This window comes from Chelonia mydas, chromosome 6, assembly GCF_015237465.2.
Source record: "Chelonia mydas isolate rCheMyd1 chromosome 6, rCheMyd1.pri.v2, whole genome shotgun sequence".
NCBI classification, from domain to species: Eukaryota; Metazoa; Chordata; order Testudines; family Cheloniidae; genus Chelonia; species Chelonia mydas.
Genome location: NC_051246.2, coordinates 50,118,218 through 50,130,364, shown reverse-complemented (window position 1 = coordinate 50,130,364; position 12,147 = coordinate 50,118,218). Strand labels below are relative to the sequence as shown.

At 41.7% G+C, this 12,147-nt stretch overlaps 2 protein-coding genes across 7 annotated transcripts in view; one reads left to right on the top strand and one right to left on the bottom strand.

Moving 5' to 3' along the window:
* The window catches only part of NADSYN1 (NAD synthetase 1), a 28,351-nt gene extending 23,210 nt beyond the window's left edge, over window positions 1-5,141 (bottom strand). For all 3 annotated transcript variants that reach the window (XM_007067941.4, XM_037899968.2, XM_037899969.2), the window contains exons 1-6: window positions 4,997-5,141; window positions 3,729-3,789; window positions 3,093-3,209; window positions 1,411-1,464; window positions 886-975; window positions 256-307 (exon numbers count right to left, since the gene is read on the bottom strand). In XM_007067941.4, coding sequence (XP_007068003.2) covers window positions 256-307; window positions 886-975; window positions 1,411-1,464; window positions 3,093-3,209; window positions 3,729-3,789; window positions 4,997-5,081 — 459 coding nt within the window. In that variant the 5' untranslated portion in view covers window positions 5,082-5,141. The remainder of the gene's footprint in view (window positions 1-255; window positions 308-885; window positions 976-1,410; window positions 1,465-3,092; window positions 3,210-3,728; window positions 3,790-4,996) is intronic.
* Window positions 5,119-12,147, top strand: part of DHCR7 (7-dehydrocholesterol reductase) — a 29,999-nt gene continuing 22,970 nt past the window's right edge. Inside the window, exon 1 of one of the 4 annotated variants that reach the window (XM_037899975.2) lies at window positions 5,119-5,405. In XM_037899975.2, coding sequence (XP_037755903.1) covers window positions 5,328-5,405 — 78 coding nt within the window. In that variant the 5' untranslated portion in view covers window positions 5,119-5,327. Of the gene's footprint in view, window positions 5,419-8,799; window positions 8,857-12,147 lie in introns of those variants that run through there. The other 3 variants (XM_027830139.3, XM_037899974.2, XM_043548580.1) reach the window with 3 other exon arrangements.

Sequence of the window (12,147 nt, the reverse complement as noted above, 5' to 3'; positions counted from 1 at the left end):
CCAATGTGATCCTCTGTTGGGCAAACTTTGGACCCTCTTGCCTTGCCGCGGAACATTAACATTTAACTAAATAAGGCTAAATTATTCACTCATTCTCACAAATAACTCAAACTTCACTGAAACCACTGAATTTGCACTATTGTGACTGACAGCTGAATTTGGCCTAACAGTTTTTACTGTCATTAAGTTCTTTTTGATTAAGTTATGCCTAGTTGACACTAAAACAAGATCAGAAAACACATTCCTTAAACTCACCTGTCCTGTCACCTCCTGTATCATCCTGGGGAGAAAATATTCTTCCACAAACCTAAAACAATTATACAAATCAGCAATGCTCAGAAATAAATTTTCTGCTTTAACTCAATGCTATAGTCAATGCTAACCTGATGTTTCATAGAATTCGTCAGAAGGGACCATTATATCAATGCATGTGGATTGTGCCGCAAGGCGGCCAGAAATCCATGCTCCATTCTTGAGGTAGAATCTTCTGTAAACATCTAGAGAAGATACCCAGCTGGAGGTGGGTTTAGATCCCTAAACAGGCTGAGACCCTTCCAACTCTAGACGCCATGGAAAGGCTTCTGCTTGGTCTGAAGGCAGTCAGGGGAAGTAGTATGGAGGGGAAGGACACTGCCACATTGGCAGCAGATTCTCTATTCTTTAAAGAGCCTCCCCTCCATGCATGGCTGTATGGGATACAAGTTTAGTCCTATTTAAAGAGCTTTCTAAATGAAATACCATTAGGTGGCTTAAATGAATTTCCCTTGCTGCTGAACCTGCAGTAGAAATAATGAATTGGCATGGGGATTTCAATCCCTTTGCTGTGACTGCAATGGCAAATCCATGCTTTTTAGCAGCCTAAGTAGTACGTTGTACACAGCCCACCGTGCTCTGCTCCATGGGGTAAACCATCGAAGTTCCCTGTAATTTCCTGTATTTGCCAGTATCATCTTTGGCCTGATCAGAAGAATTTTCCTTTAAAAAAAAGGGGGTGGGAGAGAGGGTTTAAGTACTTACACTCCAGCAAAGGCAAATGATATTAAGAAATGCCAAATTTCTATTTATTTTTTCAGCATGTTTACTTTGCATATTTGACAGCAATTTATATACAGTCATTTTCACTGTTTCCCCTTGCATAGTCTGCCTGTTTCAGCTTCCTCTCTTGGCTTTGTAGGTCCGTCACACAGCAGTGGGAATCTTTGATGTTTACATTAAGAAGTAAGACGTGATTGTAAATAGAAAGTTCACAAAAATTGCCCATCTCTTTGAAATTAACAGGTATGAAACTGGCGTTGCCCCTTTAAATATTAATGTGTTGACATATGATTTGTTTTCGATTGATAACTATATACAAAGAAGTTAACCTAACCTGTGACTATAAAAGGTATTATCTAGATAAGAAATACATACTTGTTTAAAAAGATCACTCTACAGTTGTAGCGAACATTTCTGCACATAACAGGCCTGTACAAAAAAAAGAATCAGTGTTACCTGAAGCTAAGTTCATTAAATAAAACAAGCTGATTATTGAAAAACACTCCAATTAAAAATATCTACCACATTCCAGGAGATCTGCTGTAAATGTGATATATATTTTAGCATCCTTTGCCACGTTTGACTTGTGTGGTACCTCCAGCAGTGTCAACAGAGTAGAAAAGCTGACCTTATATATTTAATTTTAAAATGATGCAATTCAGAACCACTTAACCTAATACAGCACATAACTGAAAACATTTTCCCTAATGTCAATGTAAGGTTGCTTCTACTCATGAAAGTAGTTTCTCTGTGATAGCTAGTTAGGATCATAAAGCCCTTGACATATATTTATAAATAGAGCCTCAACATTCCTGGGATAGATGCAAGTATTAATCCCATTGGACAGATGGGTAAACTGAGATACAGAAAGGTTGAAAGAATTGTATATGATCACACAATGAGTCCATGATCACCTAGAAATAGAACCCAGACTTTTCGTTTCCCAAGAGTATGCTCTAAATCCTAGTGATCCTTCCACTCCAATCTCTTTAAAAAAAGAATCATCAGAAATCTCTTTTTTTCTTCTGGATACAAACAGGGTCGTTTCACTATTTTTAAGTTTGAAAAATAAAAACCCCAGTTTTTTATTTTTTACTTTCATACTACAGCTCTTCCCATGTAAAAACTTCATGTGCAGGAGCAAAGCTCCTGGTACTGGACAACAACATTAAATACAGAGGATAAGTTTTCAAAAGTGCCTTTGTGACTCAGGAGCCCAAGTCCCATTTTTAAAATAACTTAAGCACTTTGAAGCCTAAATCACTTTTAAAAGTGGGGCTTAGGAGTCTAAGTCATTAAGGAACTATTGAAAAATTTTCCTATCTACACCTATAACTAAGGTCAACTAGCTACATCATTTAGGGCTATGAAAAATTTCACATCCCATTCAATGTAGTTAGGTCAACCTAACCGTCACTGTATACCCTTCCTTCGACCAAGCTACCACGTCTTGATGGGGTGGATTTACTAAAGAAACTGAAAACCCCTTTCTGTTGATGTATTAAGTGTCTATGCTACAGTGCTAAGCAATGCTATGACTGGGCCACTGTAGCTCTAGAGTCCTTACTATCCAGTAGTGCAGGGGTGGCCAACCTGTGGCTCCAGAGCCACATGCGGCTCTTCAGAAGTTAATATGCGGCTCCTTGTATAGGCACCGAATCCAGGGCTGGAGCTACAGGCGCAAACTTTCCAATGTGCCAGGGGTTGCTCACTGCTCAACCCCTGGCTCTGCCACAGGCCCTGCCCCCACTCCATCCCTTCCCACCCTCTTCCCTGAGCCTGCCATGCCCTCGCTCCTTCTCCTTCCCTCCCAGGGCCTCCTGCATGCCATGAAATAGCTGATCAGGAGGTACGGGAAGGGAGGGGGAGGCGCTGATTGGTGGGGCGGTGGGTGGGTGGGTGGGTGGTGCTAGGAGCATGGGCGGGAGCTAGTGACGTATAAATTCTGACTCCTTCTCAGGATCAAGTTGGCCACCCCTGCAGTAGTGTCTGCTCAGGCACCCAGGTCACCTTTTTCCAGTGCAGCTGCCTCTTCATAATAAGTACACAACACTTACATTCCCACATCACAGATGATGTCTTGAGTGGCAGGAGATTCCAAAAGCTTTGCCAGAACTTCAAATGAATGTAAGAGTGTATCGGACTCATAATAGTGATCTGAACAGCCATAGCCACTGTGTACAAAAAGTTACAGAGCAAAAAATTCAGATGAGATCAGTAAGCCACTGCCACTTAAAATAAAATAAATAAAAACAACTCTCAAACATATGGAAATTACACAGAGTACAAACAAACTATATAGTTTACCATTTACATTGACAGCATTTAAAATTCTACAGTATTGTTGTTGAAGTATTCTTTTTCACAAAAAAATAACATGGTTTAAACTAAGGACAGAACTGAACATTACATTTACCATCTGGAATTTTCATTATAATACACTTAATAATTGATGCCACTGTGAGTTGTAAAACAAAGGACCCAGTCCTGCACCCTTCACTACCATTAATACATTTTTGCTCATAAAGCCAACCCTGGGGTTTAAACTGCAATTTGCATACTATCACACAGAGTATTCTGCATTACGATTTGTTCTTGACCATTCATTGTTGTTTAGTTATTCTGTTGATGAGCAATATACACTTCTCCCCCTTGAAAAGATACCAAATATACAGGAATTAAGATGGTCTCACCAAATTTCAAGCTCTGGTCCAAGTCTGTATCTTGCTCCTTTGTATTTTGCTATTTCAATACCTATAAAATGGTGGGGTGGGGTGAGGGGGGGTGGAGAAGATGAGTCCATTCTAAACAGAAAACATTAAATGGTAATCTAACCTGTCAGCGTGCAGAGGGGATCCCAGTATTGGACATAAAGTCTCAGGTTGGTTTTAATAGTCTCCATCCATATAACAGTGTCATCCTGTAATCTTTTAGTCCTTTTGAAGTGTCACTATCCTTTTTGGCTCAAGTTTATTTAGAGGCAGATTTTTCAGAAGAGCTCAGTTTCCATTTAGCACCTTAACAAAATGGCCAGATTTTCAAAAGTGCTTAGCAATAACCATTCATTTGCATACCTAACTGGGAGCAGAGCTCTTTTGAAAATCTAGCCATTAGAGCCTTATAATGACAAAGGGAAGCTAAGAAAAAAGGAAATGGGTCAGAAGGGGCTGTACAAACTGAAGCAGTGGTTCGGTGCAGTGACTGCTACACACGTGAGGCTGCAGCAGCTCCTCCACACAACCATACCATACTGGGAGAGCTCCACAGGTGCAAGAACAAGGAAACAGGCCTTGCACAACAGATCAACTCCTGGAAAAGCAGGGCTGAAAATCTACTGTGCAAACACTGATGCTGGCTTGACCACTGAGAGCTTCAGCTGCCTCTGTGCACTGCCACAAAGGAGGGCATCATAGAGGCAATCTCTGAGCTGCTCAGAAAGGGTCCTTTCTGCCTGGTCAGGAAGGGACTGGGCTTTTATCTTCACTCTTCTCCTTCCAAGCAGCACCCCGCTCCTTTCCCCCCCATTCTTCCTTTCCCACTTTGAGCCAGAGTGGGTCAGCTGGCAGGACAATCTTAGGCTTTCCAGGTCCTCAGAGTAGTTCCTGGTGTCACTTTCCCATGGCTCTCTTCCCTGTCATGGGAAAGAGACACAGGGAGCTACACTGGGGACCAAAAAGCCTAAAACTGTCAGCTGACCCACTCTGGCTCAAAAAAAAAAAAATCCCATTTTAATTCAATCAGGACAACAACATCACCCCCTGCGCTGAGTTTAGCTGGACACCAGTGGGGCTCAGGAGTTCATGAACTGCCTGCATAGGGCTCAGTTCTCTAGTCACCACCCACTTTGCACCAGCTGCAGCCCCAGGAGGTTGAGAGAAACCTCCCGCCCCCGAGGCCAGGGAGTCACCGCTTCCCCGCTAGGTGATGGCTGAAGCCTTGCCCCTAACGTGCCCCCACTTGCTTTTTAAAATCCGTGCCAAATTGCCATCAAAATCTAGAGCCCACTGGTTGAGGGCACAGGTAGCCACTGTCACGGTCCTGCCCATGGCTGCAGCTCCGCCGGGGGCGCCGCTCCTCCCCTGCAGCTGGCCGCAAGCGAAGCGGCTCCAGCCCGGCCAGCAGCAACACACTGCACCACCCCTAAGCGCTTCCGGCGGGGCTGACGTTTTCCTTCCTGCCTTCCCTCCTCCCCCCAGATCAGAGCACAGCCTCCAAGGGGCCCTGTCAGGGGCCTCCTCTTCCCCGGCTGCTCGCGTCAGTTTCCAGCTCTCATGCCCTAGCAGCAGGCTGCAATGTTTGGGAAGGGATCTAAACACCGCAAGGGAATCCAAGCACATTGTATCGGGAGAGGCGGCAGTGTTCATGAAAACGTTTGTATTCATAGTAGGTTTTAGTAAAACTTTTATTAAAATGACCCATTCCCACCGCTTTGGGTCTAAACTATCTTAGGGGGCCCCTTTAAAACAAGCACGCTTTTGCTTGATTTACCAATCCATGTAATATTTGGGGTTGTGCCATTCATTCAGTGTATACAAGGTTCTGTTATAGAGCTTTTCAACTGAAAAAGCTTATGTTTTGTTATTTAAAATATAAGGTGTAAGGCACCTAAATGCTTTAGTGGTGGCCACTGACATTTACATTTCTAACAAATAAAATGAAGGTGAAAGATTGAAAATACTAAATCTAATCCTGCTCCCATTGTAATCAAAGACAGAAGTCCCCTTTGACTTCAGTGGGAACGGGATTGGGTCCATTTTTTCTTCTGTGTGCCCTCTGATTGGTGCTGAACATACCCAATTCTCACTAAGTTAAGTGGCAGTTGATATGGGTGTTCATAGAGCAAGGTGTGAGATGAGAGTACAATTAAGTTTAATAATTCTGTGATCTTCTGAAGTTTCTTACCCAGATAGTTTACATGACTAATTATTAGGTATTAAAGTGGTTTGTGCAATAGCACCTTACTGAAGAATGCAGCCAAAATCCTGAGTGCGACTTCTTCTCCTGCTAGAATCTTTATTCATGTATTAACTATTTCTCAGCTATTGTAATTCCCTCACATATGGGCTCCCTGAGTCCACTGGGCCCAGAACACTGACAATACTACTCCATTGTCTTGTCCTTTAGCTTCTTTAATAGAGATGAACCCAAAGCAAAACCTAAGATCCAAAGACTCCAGATTTTGGGGGCAATTCAAGATTCCAGAAGTCTGGGGCTTAGGCCCAGACTAATTTTGTTGCTTCTAATCAGTCTCTCAGTCCAGTTGCCCTCTAGGTTTTCAAAGCCCCCACAGATCTCATTATCATCCTCTCTTCTACAGTTGGGGGTCACTCTGAGGGCTTGTCTACATGGTAGGATAATGCACTGTATGGGGGAGTGGTTTCTAAAATGCACTAATGTGTTGTGCATTAATTGATCTGTGTAGACCCTGCTGGTGTGTACTGAAGGTTCCATAGTATGTTGAAGTGCACTAGGGAACTTTTTGTGTGCATCAGCAGGGTCTGCACAGATCAATTAATGTGCAACTCATTAGTGCGCTTTAGGAATCACACCCTTGTAGAGTGCATTGCCCCCACCGTATAGATAAGCCCTACATTGTGCTGTCCCATCTATCACTTCTCTCCTCTTAAAATCTTTGCGCCTTTCAGTGCTTTTTCCTCTGACCGCTATTTACATTGAATCAAGCCCTTAATGTAGCCATTGTATTGTAATGTGCCAACTCTGTGGATGGTAGGATTGTAGTGGCCATCAGCTCAGCCGTCAAATCTGGAAGCAGCATCATTATTTATTTCAAAAGTATAAACTATGATTTTTTTAGGTATGGACTGATTATAAAGTTATGTTAGTTTCATAGTTACAGTCCAGTGAAAAAATGGTATAGTTTGGTGTGGTTTATGTTTTCATCTCACCCTTCATTTGATATGGAAGTAATCTCTCCTGGTTCCCTAGCTGAGTGACCTTCTGAACACAACTTAGTTTGTAGTGGACAAGACATTGTAGTGAGGCAGTGTGCTGTAGTCAATTACATAGGTCAGGAGAGAGGGAGTCAGGGAACTGAGGTCTAATTGACTCTGCCTCTCACTTGTTATGTGACTTTGAAAAGTCACTTCACTTCTGTTTCCTCTCTCTCTTTTGTCAATTTAGATTCTGATCTAAACTCTTTGAGGCAGGGACATTCTCTATGTGTTTGTACAGCCCCTAGCACACATACGTTCAGTTGGAACCTATACGTGTTACTGTAATAATAGCAACAATAATAATAGCAATGTAAACATTATTTTAAAAATATTTTACATTTATATGATGGTATCCATTCCCAAAGAATCCTAAAGCACTTTATAAATTACATACAAACAGTGTTGCCAAACCCAAGCACTCAAAAATCATGAATTGTGCCCCCAAAATCATTAGATTGCTGTAAAAATCATAAGATTTTTTAAAATTAATAATTTGGAGATCTTCATATTTGCCTTCTGAGGCTGAAAACTCTTCAGGTCACATTTTCAGACTTTTCTCTGCAACTATAAAGGCTAGAAACTTACTAGGGTTTTTAATGAAAGCTGAGAATCTCATGCAATCACTTTAATTCAGAAGCTGTGACTTTAAGAAAAACACCAAATGTCGCAGGGCTCATGATACAATTTCAAAAGTAGCAACACTGAAACTGCACCACTGAAATGCAGCCAGTTCTAGGGTGGAGGGCAACAACCAACTAGCACACAGTATGCTGCACAACTGAGTGATTATGGGCAGTGGAAATTTTGGCCAGCTAGACTGGGATTTAGTGCTATGGGATCTTTAATCCACACAGAGCAGACACATCCTTGGATTTTGAGGGTTTGTTTAAATAATTCTGAATCAAATCTGAATCTGTATCCAGTAGAATACAGTAAAATACTTTGCAGGCTGAAAGAACATAGCAGCTTGCAAGGGACTCAGTGAAGCACAAAATGTCATGGATGAACACAGAAAACAGCAGCTTCCCTAGTCACCAATCTCTTATATGTGAAGATCAGCATTTTCAAAATGTCCATTAATGTTGGGCACCAGTTGGGTGCCCAAATTTAATGAACACTTCATAAATGTAGGACTTAGTCTCTCTCTGATTCAACTGGTTAATAACACCAATGTAGTTTTATGTTAATTTTTTTATTCATAGTTAAGTGTCTTGTGAGACTTTTTTAATTGTTTGTAAATCACAGTGAGATTCTCAGATGGAAGGTGCTATAGATGTGCAAAGTATGATGACTTCAAAAATTAAATGGATTATTCCTGTAATCATTAACTTAAAATTTGCACCACAATGCGCAGGCAAAGATCACTTCTGCAGTCATAAATGGCACAGACACAAATGCACTACTTCGAACTAACCTTAAGACTGTAAGTGATAGAGTGCTCAGATTAAAAGATAAATAGTTCATTTTTTATCTATCTACATACGTGCTGGAACCTGGAGTGTTGAGGGTGCTGCTGGGACAGGGTTTACAGTTTGGTTCAATGCCTCTCAGCAGTCCCCCCCATCCCCCTGCTATACAAATTGTTCCAGCATCCCTGTCTGTCTAGATTTTTTTCTGTAAAATATTCATAGAGTGGTGGTTGTCATGGTTATTTCATGAGCTCGCTGGTGGTTTGAAACAGTTGCACCAATCCAGCTGTGTAGCACCATGTGATGTTTGAGAGAACATGCAGGTGATTGGACACTAGCTTTAATATGTAACTCCTGAGGGAGTGGCAAAGACTAAAAAGAACTTTAAGCAGCCTGAAATAGCCTGTTTTGTTGGTACTTTTAAGAGTTCAGCTGGGTGGAACCACAAGCAAAGAAGGAGGTAAGGAGTATTTATATTATAATCGGGTTTCTAATTGGAATAGAAACATATATTTGAAACAGATCAGAGTCAATAAGTAAATCTGATAATCAGTTGTATAAATCCTGTCTTAAGCAACAGTATGCATATACATGTTGCAGAATGTATTACAAGAGGTTCATAACGATAATGGATAGAATATGGTTAGAAAACATGGACAAAAATGAAAATTTGACCACCAAAAAACGATTTTTGTTGTGATTTCCTCAATTTCTGTCTTAGATCCAGTTTTCTGACCTGCGCTAGAAATGGGGTAGCTGTGGTCCTTTATAATGTGACCATTTTGCATTGCTGTTTATTTCTGAATTGGTGGCTGTCTGCTCCATATTGTGAAGCTGTTTTTGCAGCCTCCTTTCTCTGCCTTGCCTTTTAACAACATCTTCCAATTCTGATAGAGAATTACAGCTTTATTTTTTGTAAAGTAGATATTCTGTTTGCAGAGTTAAATAAAGCAATTTGAGCAATACAGCAAGAGAATAAGAGACCTTTCTTACCCAACTGGTGTTGGAAAAGATGTGCTACCTGGTCTTAGATTTCTACAGGGAAATTGGAAGAACATATGTTTATGCAACTTCTGTTTTAAATGTATATACAAACTGATCACTATGTAAAACAAGCTTCATGCTTGCAGGAACTATTTGATTCTTGATCTGTTAAAGACTTATCTGCACATACACTGCATGGTTTTTGTTGTTAAATATTATGTTCGAAGTCATATTGGTCCTTAGGAGGGAAGGGAAAATAGCATTTAGCAAGACAGAGTGAAAGAAACTGGAAGATTAAACTGTTGTGTAATAAACAGACAAGCTTTATGTAAGGGTGTTTTTTTGGGGGGGGAGGATTGTTGTATGACATGCTAAACAATTCCTCTGCTTAATACATACAAGACTGGTGGCAAGTAACAATGGTTTTGCTAATCATGGTTTTTAATTAAACATCCATGATCCATTAATCTTTATTGAATGAGTCTCTTGCATACAGCTGCTATTTTCTTTCAACATGCAAAATAGTTTATAGTATTCTATAGGAGAGCTGATGTGAGTCAGGGTTCATTTAAAAACAAAATCAATAAATAACTAAGGTCCTGTGTCATTTTTGTGAATTAAAGATCCCATCACACTTCATGCAAATGTCCTTTGTCAAAATTTCTCCCCCCCCTCAGTTTTGCAGCATTTTTTTTTTTTTTTTTTGCCCGTTGTTGAAGGCTTCCGGCTATTCCAGAGGTGGTTGCATTTCAGTGGTGCTGTACGTCTTTTATAAAGCACTCTGATGAGATGGGCCTGAAGCAAACTTACAATCCTGAACCACAATGGAAACCACATTAACTATCAATATTTAAAATGACTTACATATTTTTTACTCTACGATCTTTGTGCAATTCTCCTAATACAAAATCACAGTTTGTGCTTATATAATAAATAGAGTAATTCTTTATAAAGATGAAAAATATTTTCAGAATTCTGGACAGAGGAATATGATCACTGTAGCCCAGCTCTGACTGACAAAACTTAGGCCTTGGCTACATTTGCGAGTTACAGCGCAATGAAGGAGCCCCAGGCACACTAGCTCACTCCCCGTCCACACTGGCAAGACACGTAGAGCACTCTGACTCTGCGGCTACAGCGCTGCTGGTACTCCACCTCGGCAAATAACGGAATAACGTTTGCTGCACCCCCGCTGGAGCGCTGCGGCGCCAGTGTGGACGCCCTGGTCCTATTGTGCGCTCTGATCGGCCTCCAGAGGTGTCCCACAATGCCTGTGCTAGCCACTCTGGTCATCACTTTGAACTCTACTGCCCTGCCCTCAGGTGACCAACCGTCAGATCCACCCTTTACATTCTCTGGGAATTTTGAAAAATCCCTTCCTGTCATATGTGTTACTTGAGTCGATATCATCGGAGCCCTCACTATCACTTTGGATCGTAAGGAATAACTCGATTGCCAAATGTGATGCGTTGGCGAGACTCGTCAGCATACTCCTCAGCAGTTCGGGCTCCATTCCCGCAGACCGGAAGGGAAGACAGAGCGCGCAGTACAAAAAACGTTGAAATATGGCGCCAAACGTGGACGGAAGCAAAGGGAATGCTGGGATGCAAAACAATGCATCACGGGGCGTTGGGACAGGACCCAGAATGCCCCACACTCCCCGCCCCTTCCCACAAGCCACAGCGCCAGAATGGGAAGAGGTGCTTTGTGGGATAGCTGCCCATAATGCACCGCTCCCAATGCTACTGCAAGTGCCGCAAATGTGGCCACGTCAGTGCGCTTGCAGCTGTCAGTGTGGACAGACTGCAGCGTTTTCCCTACTGCGTTCTACAAAGGCGGGTTTAACTCACAGCGCTCTACATCTGCAGGTGTAGCCATGCCCTTAATATCATCACATCTTTAAAAGCTGCTGCTGTCTTTCCAAAGGGGAACAATGAGCCAGTAGCCATTCTAGTCACACCTCCTTTTAAGAGCTTGATTGGATGTAAGAAGTGGTCACAGAGGAAACAGCACTAAAAGGAACTAAGATTTAAAAGGTTTTCTGAGGAGGGGAAGTATCCACTAGAGCAGAGTTTGCAATAGATAAGGTTGCATAATTTTAAAAGTCTGCCCCCCAACACACACACAGGTACTACACAGAGACCTGGATGGGAAAGGTTTCAGAGTAGCAGCCATGTTAGTCTGTATTCGCAAAAAGAAAAGGAGTACTTGTGGCACCTTAGAGACTAACCAATTTATTTGAGCATAAGCTTTGGTGAGCTACAGCTCACTTCATCGGATGCATTCATCCGATGAAATGAGCTGTAGCTCACGAAAGCTTATGTTCAAATAAATTTGTTAGTCTCTAAGGTGCCACAAGTACCCCTTTTCTGGATGGGAAAGTGGATAAAAAGAGGCCTATGCAGAAACTTTAAACACCAAAACCAAGTGGATCGGGATACCTGATAGGAAACCTCAAAGATTATAGGTGGGCTTGATCCCATAAGTTTAGATCCAAATGAAAGTGAAATGAAATTTTCCATGAATTCCTCCCCCACTGTGGTTTCTCGATTGTGAGTTTTACTTCAGACCCATCTCTGGTTAAGATGCTGAAGGATGGGTCAGAGAAGTAGCATGTTCACAATGTTCAGGATGCACTGAAGTTCAGAGAGAGAGTTTCAGGAAGTCTCTAGATGAAGGAATTTAAGTAGCTAAGAAGCATTTAAGATGAGAATGAAGATTCCAGCACAAAGGAGAGTCATAATCAAGAACAATTAGCAGTTTTT